At 37.6% G+C, this 10,645-nt stretch overlaps 2 protein-coding genes across 5 annotated transcripts; one reads left to right on the top strand and one right to left on the bottom strand.

The window, feature by feature from the left end:
* The first annotated feature begins 490 nt into the window (after positions 1 to 490).
* LOC145105074 (chorismate synthase) lies at positions 491 to 5,740 on the top strand. 3 transcript variants are annotated; one of them, XM_079042216.1, is made up of 10 exons: positions 491 to 1,246; positions 1,346 to 1,444; positions 1,568 to 1,773; positions 2,129 to 2,328; positions 2,429 to 2,537; positions 2,636 to 2,943; positions 3,160 to 3,501; positions 3,610 to 3,688; positions 3,784 to 5,175; positions 5,259 to 5,740. In XM_079042216.1, exons 1-10 carry the CDS (start codon positions 1,179 to 1,181, stop codon positions 5,408 to 5,410), a joined length of 2,955 nt encoding a protein of 984 aa, XP_078898342.1. In that variant the 5' UTR covers positions 491 to 1,178; the 3' UTR covers positions 5,411 to 5,740. The 3 variants fall into 3 exon arrangements, with proteins under 3 accessions (XP_078898342.1, XP_078898340.1, XP_078898341.1); XM_079042214.1 differs by having other exon boundaries at positions 3,607 to 3,688; XM_079042215.1 differs by having other exon boundaries at positions 492 to 1,246; positions 3,163 to 3,501; positions 3,607 to 3,688.
* A 2,615-nt stretch (positions 5,741 to 8,355) lies between these two features.
* On the bottom strand, positions 8,356 to 10,645 carry LOC145105073 (protein REVEILLE 6-like). 2 transcript variants are annotated; one of them, XM_079042213.1, is made up of 7 exons: positions 10,165 to 10,645; positions 9,737 to 9,918; positions 9,514 to 9,636; positions 9,296 to 9,385; positions 9,105 to 9,193; positions 8,965 to 9,024; positions 8,356 to 8,844 (listed from the first exon to the last, which is right to left on the bottom strand). In XM_079042213.1, the coding sequence occupies exons 1-7, from the start codon at positions 10,344 to 10,346 to the stop codon at positions 8,749 to 8,751; spliced, it is 822 nt and encodes a 273-aa protein (XP_078898339.1). In that variant the 5' UTR covers positions 10,347 to 10,645; the 3' UTR covers positions 8,356 to 8,748. The 2 variants fall into 2 exon arrangements, with proteins under 2 accessions (XP_078898339.1, XP_078898338.1); XM_079042212.1 differs by having other exon boundaries at positions 9,105 to 9,214; positions 10,165 to 10,643.

Genomic DNA, 10,645 nt, shown 5'->3' with positions numbered 1-10,645 from the left:
AAAACGTACTTTTTTTTTTGAAAATTTATAGAAACATATATTTAATAACACTGATAAGAACATTATATAGAATTTAACAGAAATAAATAACTATTGGGCTCGAACTTTTCGTAATACAAATATCAGCATTCACTATACAAATAACAAATTTCTCAATATGGATACTTTTTCATCCGGATTCCTTATCGCCATACTCTTTACTTGTTCAAAATATTTCATTGAAAAGTGCTCGCCTGAGAAATACCGATAAAAATGATGATTACTTGTAATTACAACTGCAAAAATTAGTTTTGGAAATTGCTTTATTATTTCCTTTTTTGTAGACAGTGTTTAAAGAAAAATATCTATTTTTTTTTTCTCAAAAACAAGAGGCAAACTTTTCATATGAGAAGGGTAAAAGTTAATCAAAGGACTCAATCTGCGTTAATTAATATTTGAGGGAGAAAGTTTGTAATTAATTGTATATTCTAGCAAACATATCCCCTTTTTGTTTGCTACCAAGAAAGAGAAGCCTCCCTCCTCCTCTCTCTCCCTCTGCCAAAACGTTCTCTTTCCAAAATTATTTTATCTGCGAAATTATCTGGATCATCGGCGATCAATCGAAGCAAAACTCGTTTGAAGCCCTAGAAATGTTGTGTATTCTCCTGTCAGGATTAGGTTAATTCTTCCGAATTTCCATTTCTCCGATCCAGGTTATCGTATAAACAAAACCCTAGCGATTTGGAGCCTTTTGATTCTAGATTACGAAACAAAAATAGAGAACAAATACAAAACCCTAGATTTTAGATTTATGTATTGAGCAGAGATATTTAGATGAATGCGTTTTGGGGGAGTTGTATAATTTGTTCATGTATATGAAGGGATGAGTTAGTCTGCGTTTGTTCGCGTTCCGTAAGTAATTTCAAGATTGATCTAATGGAAAGGAGTTGTTTGAGTCGATAGGTGGTGTTTTAGGGGAGGATTTTCCAATTTTGAATAGGTTTGATCGGGGCAGAATAGGACTATTGTAAACAAGGCTTTCAAAGCAGTAGATGTAACTCAGTTTTGAATCTCATAGAAGGTTGTTACCTCCGTTAATCGTAGTTGGCTTACTGATAGGGTATAGAGGTGCGGTAATCTTCTTGGAGTATATTAGTGGGGTTTGATTGCGGGCAGTAAGATTACGCTGTTACTGCAAAATGAGCTTGGTAAACGACGATGGAAGCTCAGCTATGGAGGCCTCTGAATCGATTCAAGAATCTGAAAAGTAATAGAGAACTTTTTAAAAAATCTCTTCGTTGAAGTTCTCTTTTTTTAGTTTGATGTTAATTTTGGTTGATTTTCTGTTTTGTGTTGGATGATTCAGGAAACAAAGAATTTCGTATACCAGAGATTTTCTCCTTTCATTAAGCGAGTTAGAAATCTGCAAAAGCCTGCCGAGTGGCTTCGACCAATCAGTTCTGAGGTAGATTCTTCTAGAATTTCATGAATCTTTATGCAATCTCTATGCCAATCATGTGAACTATTCAATAAATGCTGTAGTAAGTTGTAACATGGTCTTTTGTTAATTTTACTTCACCCAAACCAGTGAATTTGAAGACAATAGCGTACAAGAAAGGCCAAGAAGTCATGGCAATTTGCCATTACAAGGTTTTCGTCGTAATGATTACAGCTCTTCACCACCCACTCGGGGTGATTCAAGTAATTTCTCACGAGGAGTCTATGGAAGATGGGACAATCGCGCATCTGGATGGAGTGATAAAGATGGAGATTCACAATCTGATTTGGATCCAGGTTGGTTTTTGAGTACATATCAAATTTTTCGTTATAAATCACCATGCACATTGTCCCTTGATCATTCGGGTTAGTTGTCATAGATATGCAATTATGCATTATGCAACAAGTCAACGCAGTTATTGTATCTATATGTTAGTATCTATGTCAATACGTATTTAACTTTCAAAATGTTTTGATGCTATTATCTGGGAAAATAAGTAGTTGGTTGAATTAAATTATTCGACTCATTAAGTAGTTCGTATCGGGATTGATTGTTTTCCATTTTTGTAGAAACTATACCTCTCAGAAACGTTACAATATTTGTCTGTTTCTATAAAAAAAACATTGAATTGATGATAGTTTTCTTGTTTAGATTCTGGAAGACGCAATCATGGCAACAATCAATCTAGGAGACCATGGCAAAACTCTGAGCATGATGGACTTCTTGGAAGTGGCTCTTTTCCAAGACCTTCTGGATTTGCACCTGGGACATCTGCTCCAAAGAGTCAATCAAACGATCACTACCATCTTAATAGGAGTAATGAGGCATATCAACCCCCTCGCCCTTTCAAGGTTTAATTTTCATATCTAACCCTGAAGTTTTATAAATATGACCCACACCCCCTTGCGTAACATGTATATAACTTATTTTCATATTTAATGTTTTCTTCAGGCTATCCCGCACGCCCGAACTAATACCCACGACTCATTTAATGACGAAACATTTGGTTCCAGTGACATTGCAAGTCAGGATAGAGCAGAAGAGGAAAGAAAGCGAAGAGGTATAAACAAAATAAAAAAAAAAACTTTCTTTTTGTTGGTGGTTGATGATTTGTGAAGTTGATTTATGCTTTTTAAAAAAAAAAAACATTTCTTGCAGCTTCTTTTGAGTTGATGAGGAAGGAACAACAGAAAGTGCTACAAGAAAAGCAGAAATCAAGTGGAAATAAGCTTAAAAGTGATGCATTTAGTGAGCTTATTTTGGAGGAGAGCAAGGAAGAAGGGGTTTTGGAGGCAAGTGGTGGTGAATTGAATTCTGTAGTTCAATCTTTTCCAAATGAGGATTCTGGGAAATTATATAGTGTGTTGCAGTCTTCCAAACCCCGACCACTTGTTCCACCAGGGTTTAGAAGCACAATACTAGAGAAGAGCTCAACAACAAAAGCTATCTCTTCCATGGAAAAAGAGGTAAATATCTTACATAATTTATGTTCTGTTTTATCTCTTGGGGTCTTTTTGGAATGATGGAATGGAACTATAATAAAGGAATGGAATGAGCAACTTTATGGTTCTTTTTAAATTGAATTGAACATTCTTTTTCAGAAAAAGGTCAACTCATATGTAAAATAGTATTGACCATCTTACTTATGATCTGTTTTACTGATTGATGCATTTGTTATTTAGCAGAATCCTAAACCTGGAATAGAGGAAATCCATTTGATTGGGAAGGGTAACCACACTCAAAATGGAACCCTAGATAACATACAGTCACAGATACACTCACTTCATAAGTTAGATATAACAGAGCAAGGTGAACCAAATGAGAAGCTTGGAGTTGGTGATCATCATTCACACAGAATCTCTGGTTTTCCACAACTCCATGAAGCTGTTGATGGTGAAGTTTTTCAACTCAATAAAATTCTCAGCAATTCCTCTCAGGAAACTTCAACATCCATTCTTGGAAAGTTTTTTGGATCTTCTACTTCTCCAGCAGTTAAAGATGGTGGGCCCACAGGTTTTCTTGAGGTATGCATTACTACCAATTGATAATCCTAAGAAACCCTAGCCTGATAATTAGCAAGAACTTTTGACTATTTTACCCCTGATAGTGATACATCTATTTTTGTTCAGCAGCAAAAGACTAAGCCAGATGATCCTCTCAGCCCCCGTAATGTCCAATCTTCCAGATTTGCTCAGTGGTTTAATGAAGAAGGTATCTCTCTCTCTCTCTCTCTCTCTCTCACACACACACACACACATTGATAAGTATGTCTCATAATTATGAATTGTCTTGTATCTTTTTTGCAGAAAAGAAACCTGTGGATGATCATCTCTCATCTACCAGACCAAACGACTTGCTTTCACTGATTGTTGGTGGTGACAAATCTGCATCACAAGTTCCTAATATCATATCACCCGACCCCCCAATTGCACCATTTGGTGTAATTACCAAAACGCCCTCGGACTCCAACCAGTTGTACAACAATTATAGACATGAATCCGCTGCACCTCCGGTTGTTGCTCCAGTTCTTACATGTGAAGACCTGGAACAAACTATACTCTCGGAATATACCGAAAAAACCTCCTCAGCCTTGCCGCCACCTGTCCCCGATTGGGCTGTTTCCAGCCAAGATAACACAAATGCTATACCAGTTGACAACCATGCCACAAATCACCTCCTTTCACTTTTACAAAAAGGAACCTCCACCACCATTGATGATGAAATGAAATCATCAGAAAACCAAATACATCCTCCATCTGAAAAGCCAAAAGATGAAGGGAATCCCGGGCAGAATCTTTCACTGGAATCACTTTTTGGGACTGCTTTTATGAAAGAGCTGCAATCTGCCCAAGCTCCTGTTTCTGCCCAGAGGGGCATGGGGTCTGCCCGAATCGATATGTTTGAGCAGAATGAGCTATCAATGAACGGTCTGTTATCTTCTAGTGTCGATGGAATGGGAAATTACGAAAGTAACCCCAACCCATTGTCCTCGAAACAGAAACAACCTGTGAAATCAGATGACCCTGAAAGCTGGTTGAAGTTCAACGGTCCACGGGTCGATCCTGACCCGTTGGAGTTCAGAATTCCAAAGGCGAAGATTGGGGAAATTGATCTGCCTGAAGAGGAAAGCTTGATTAGCGTGGGCGATCCAAACACGACCCGTGACCCGTTTGGGATATCGGAAAAACTTGCGGCTCTGAATTCTGGTTTTCTTCGTGGACCCCACGACATGTTTGAACAGGAAAGCAGACAGTTTAATAACAACAATCTTCATGTTCATGGGCAAGGTCCATCTCCTCAAATGCATGCAGCAGCACAAATGAATCAGAATATCAATCGGCGTCCAATGTTTCATCCGTTGGATATAAATTCCCAAATGAGATTCCCGGAGCATCTTATGCAACGTGGCACGCCTCCTGCTCTTAATCAACAGTTTCAACCTCCTTTTCATCATCACCCTGATACGCGTGTCACTGGGTTTGATGTTAATCCAGGTCATCATCAGCATCAGCATCAGCATCAGCAAATGTTGCCACCTCAGATGCGGATGCAGCAAGGAAACTTCCCTCCGCCTCACTTGATGCGTGATGTTCCAAGACCTTTTATGGGAGACAGGGAAGCAGCAGCAATAGCAGCAATGCACGGGTTCCCATTTGGTCAGCAGAGCAACATTGGGGGACTCGGTATGCCATTACCTGGTAAATGTTTGAACCAAACCTTCAATACATAATAATATTTAATGTTTTGATGTGATTATTTAAATTATTAAAAATTGTGTCAGGGGTTGGGGATGGGAACCATCCGGAAGTATTTCAGAGGATGATGGAGATGGAACTGAGGGCCCAGTCGAAGCAGCAGATACGCCCACTCCCACTGAATAACAACCAAGGTGGGGGACAGGGGCTGGATATGGGTGGTTTCAGATACAGATAGGTGGTTCGTGGTTGTGTAATGTACATGTGGACTGTGGAGTGTTCTGTGCTACTACACCTGCTACCTGAAATCCATGGTCATATTGTTAGTAGGGTTAGGGTGTTTGTTTTGAAACCGTAAGAAAACAGAGAGAGAGAGAGAGAGAGAGAGAGAGAGAGAGACAGTGAAACTTGTGTTTTCTGGTCGTGTTTTGTGTTTTCTTTTGTTGTTGGACTTGGACAAAGACAAAGGTTCCGTTCCTTGTTGGATACATATGGTTTGTCAGGATACAGGATGTAGATTCGTGAGATTTTATGTTGTAATGCGCATTTCACACCTTAGTTTTCTTTTCTTTTGTTGTTTTTGCCTGTTGTTACTCATGCAACATCATCATAAACAAATCACATTCAACTCCCATACATATTTTTCTACTGTGGGAGGGAGGGGAAAAGGGATCAGGAAAGATCTGGTGGTGGAGGGTGGCAAAAAGAAGGGGGGGATGGGGGGAGTTGGACTAAAGAAGTCGAGTCAAAATGTCGTTTTCAATATACGTGACATAATAATATCAGGTCATGTGTTATCATCAGTTTAAGGCAAGTGTCTTTCACATGCATAACCTAAGTAATACTTCGAGTTTATTGCAATATATTGATAGGCAAAACCAGCAAGTGGCTTACAATATAGGATTTTCGGAAAGTCATTTGAGATTTACATAGAGATCATAATGATAATTTTTGAGAAAACTACAAAAATAGTTCCTCTGGTTTGCAATTTTCTTTGATGAAGGTCCAAATCCAAAGTAGTTTCATTTTGCAAAATGTAGGGATGAATATTTGGACCAGGGAACCGGCCGGAACCGGAACCATATAGAACCAACCGGGTCGGGACCGGGACGATATTTTTGTGGATTTTTGGAACCGGGAACTGGTAGAACCAGCAAAAACCGAAACCGTAATTGAAATATTTCTCAAAATATGTTGTTATTTCTCGAGGATCGGTTCCAACATTGAAGACCCGGTAGGAACCGGCGGTCCGGTTCGGTTTCCGGGCCGGTTCCGATGCTTATCCCTAGCAAAATGGTCTTTATTTCAGAGTTTTATCATAAATTTGGTCACTAAGTCTAACCATTAAAATGATTTTGTTTTCTTCAACACCGTGTCCCTCACACAATGGTTTTTTCGGGACATGTCAATATGATTACCGCTAACTTTAAACCCTTTCATTACATAAATGAGCCCTCAACGTAATTGTCCCTTGGCATTCTCTCTCCTTTATTGAGTGTAAAAACATTAGAAAACCTTAATCTATCAAAGAGCTGAAGTCCTGATTTCTTGAATCCAATAGAATATGGTACTTACAATGTGGACGATAAGACATGTTGACCAGTTTTTTGATGCAGTGACTATGTATGATGAGTATCATTGTCTTGTTTTAGCCAATTTGCTAAAGTTTTGAATGATCAAACAAAATGCTAACTTGATTTGTGGGTTTTGATTGGTTTGTAATTTTTTTTTGTATAGATGGTAATCCCACGTTGTTCACGATTGAACTACACCATGGTGAAAAGTTCATCCGTTTTGTATAGGAATAAGGTATATGTATAGGGACAAGTGAGATATTTGGACTTGATTGACATAGATGAGTTCTCAATGCATGAGTTAGATAGTGTCATGGAACAACTAGGATATGTGGTACCCCTAGTAATATATTACTATTTTAGTCAACCCAACGAAAACTTGGATTTGGGTCTTAAAGCTCCAGATAATGATGATGTTCGTAGGCTATCTAAGTATATTGGGTCCAACAAAGTGATCAAGATGTATACCAGTAACACTAACTTGTTAACATATTTCATGTCTCCAAATGATAGTCAAAATTGTTATTGAGGAATTAAATGATGATAATGTTATGGAAAATGAACCATGACAGCAACAATAACATGATGTTCTTCATTGTCATTGGAAGTATATAGAGGTATATCAAGAGAATTGTCACTAGAATCCAAGGCACCTACAATGCATTGAACTCCATAGAGTTCAATGGATTGCCACATCATCTTTCTACAATTCATACAACTCTTATCATTTTTTCCTACAATGTATTGAACTTCACAAAGTTCAATAAAATGTTACAAAATGTAATTTATAGTAAATATTTAAGAATTAAAAACTTTCATTTTCCCCACTGAGGAGTTCAATGACCATTGAACTCCAAATCTATTGAATGTCAATGTGGTATCTCACAATGACAGAGTTTCATCCATTGAGTGACACATACTTGCCACCTCATTCAACTCTCCCATTGAACTCACCATTGTGGATGCTCAGTTTTTGAAACGAAGTGAAGGTTTAGGTCTTGTAGTAAGAGATCGTGTATGGATTGTGTTGAGGAAGTAACTTTGAGTGAACAAGGGCATGAAGGAGTTCACATGATAGTTGTTACTATGTATGATGTTCCAATTAGTGTAATGGATTGTGAAACACGGGATGCTAATGACAATGTAGTAAAAGACTGTAATGTTGTTGCAAAAGAGTATGTCCCAATAGATGTAACTCAAAACATGGGTGACGTGGAAGGAGAGCTTGATCATCAAGTGGAAAAAGGCATGATGCACGAATTTGAGCACTTTGATCAATTTAATGGAGATTAACTCAATGATGACAATACAACAATGTAAGTATAAAGCAAGATGATGAAGATGATAGTAACTTAGATTCTAGTGCTAGTGATTTTCTAGTGGATGAAGAGAATGAAATGGAGGACACAGTAAAAATTGATGTGATTTCACCAAATCTTGCTTCTCCTCCTAGGCAATTTAAAAGGATTTTTGTTTGTATAGGAGCTATGAAAAAAAGATTTAGAAAGGGAGTATAAAGGATATCTATGGAAATAAATAAGCAACAACTAATAAAAATACGTGTCAATAACTCGAATACTATAAGCTAATATACATCCAACTATTAAAATGAGATATGAAAGATCTAGCCTCGTGTTACTTGTACATCTTATTCCAAAAAAACAAACACAACATCTTGCAACATTCTGTTACACATGCCACCATAACATAAAACATATGATGATTAATCTCCAAGACTCAACATTTCAACACACACACACACTCACTCTATCGATATTCTTATATACAATGCAAAAGCAGCCCCCTCTGAAACGCACTTTGTTCTTGTAAAGTCAACAACAAAAATATATAATATATTACACTTTACACTTTACACCTGCCTGCAAAACATCACAAAAAAAACATGTGCCTCTAACTGGAAAGTGGAGTTTTTGTATATGACATGCTCTACCTGAGATTTTCAGAAAAAAGAAAAGAAAAAAGCAACAGGAATATTAGACATCTATGAAGACCGTATTGCACTCCCAGACAGCACTTGAAATGGACCGCTTGATGCCACTTTTCCAGTTCCTTCATCATATGACGAAAATACCCTCCTCTGCATGAAATATATATATATATATATATATATATATATATATATATATATATGTTTCTTCTTTCATGAAAATGGTTAACTGAGTACTAGTCTTTTACTACAATATTGCAGAGTACTTACATAGTCCTCGAATTGTGGGCTTTTCAAATTAGCACACAGATTTTTCATCAACAAAACCACCTGAACAAAAAACAAAACAAATTTGATATACATTTGTAATAAATAATAACAAACTTTTGTAAACATAAAAAAAGACATACTGTCTCGACATCCACTGGATCCATCATCTTCAAGTTTTGCAAGTGATTGCTTTCGTTAGGGTCAAACATCCTCCCAATGAATCTATAGACTTTTGGGAAATCAGGCATCACTGCATGTAACACTTAAGTAAGTTGGAAAACAAATAACTCAAAACTCTAGGATAAGGGCATTCATGTCTTTTTACACAAACCTCTGCCTGTAGTTTTCTGCTTTAAGTCTTGTCGGTTGTTTGTTTCACCAGTACTGCTACTGCTACAATTATGCGATGATCTCACATCATCTGCAACCCCCAAAAAAGAACAAAAAAAAAGTTGGAAAACGAACCAAATTTGTTTTCTTTCAACAATCATCATAATAATAAGTAAAAACAAAGGGGTTGCAGTTTCGGTTTCGGTTTCAATTTCAGACCTTGTGTTGCCACATCATTTGTTGCCACATCATTATATGTCCAGGTAGACAAACCGCCATTTGTAGGCCACAAATATGACTCTCTCAATACGATGTCTTCACTAGCAGATTGTGAAATTCCTCCTTTTGGATACACACAGAAAGTACATAAAATGTGAAATTCCTCATGCTTAAAAGTTTCTTGAAAATGAGATGAATCTTAAATAATAGTGAATAATCCTACCATTTTTAGGGGCTTTGTGAGGGTAGGGATGAGCTGCTTTCCTCTTTGGGCGAGGGGGTGGGACATGTTCATTTGCCCCACTCTTCTGGACCTTCAGAAAATATTTCTGGGCATGGCTGCGTATCTGAATAGCAGTCTTGGATCCAACAAAAGCTTCGATTTTTTTCCAGTCTCGATCGAATCTGGAAATTGTCAAATACCAATAAAAACAATCAGAATTTCATCATTTTTGAATGTGTTTACAGTTTACAAGGTAAACATTTACAGTTCCTAAGCAGTTTATATCTCTTTTACACCCTTACCAAACAGACTCAATGATTAAACTTCAATCGATAGAAAGGGATAACAGCAGATATCTTCTTGTTCAGTTTATGTTTTCCTCAGACGAATAATTCAACAAAAACTGCATTTAAGATAGATATACATACAGATGAAGCGCTTCGAGAAACTTATCGTGTTCAATGTCAGTCCAGTTCTGTCTAGACTTGGTAATAGTATACGGCTTCCGAATCTTCTTACTCGCATCATCCAACAACGGGTTCGGACAATTAACGCCGGGACCAGAGCTATCAGTGCTTACCGGCGCCGGCAGCAGCGAATCAAAACCCATGGAAGATTCAACAAGTCCTAATCGATGCAAAACTTGAGCGGGTGATTGTTCCGATATCAAAAGAAGGAGGGGAAACAAATTAGGGTTTGGATAGCAGATTGAATCGATGGTCTTTGAATTGGGTTTCCAGTTGATTTTAGAAAGTTCTCTGGATTTAAAAGTAAACTGTGCCGATGGGTTGGGGTTTATATATACAGAGAGAGAAAGAGTAGCAACGCGGATGGGTGGCCAGACATGTGTAGAAAGTTGAATGAATTAGATTTGGCCGGTATTGCTACCATCGAACTTCATCTACTCAA

The sequence above is a fragment of the Lactuca virosa genome, chromosome 4, assembly GCF_052849685.1.
Source record: "Lactuca virosa cultivar CGN04683 chromosome 4, Lactuca_virosa_CGN04683_v6, whole genome shotgun sequence".
Lineage (NCBI taxonomy): Eukaryota > Viridiplantae > Streptophyta > Magnoliopsida > Asterales > Asteraceae > Lactuca > Lactuca virosa.
This window is presented reverse-complemented; position numbering and strand designations above follow the sequence as displayed.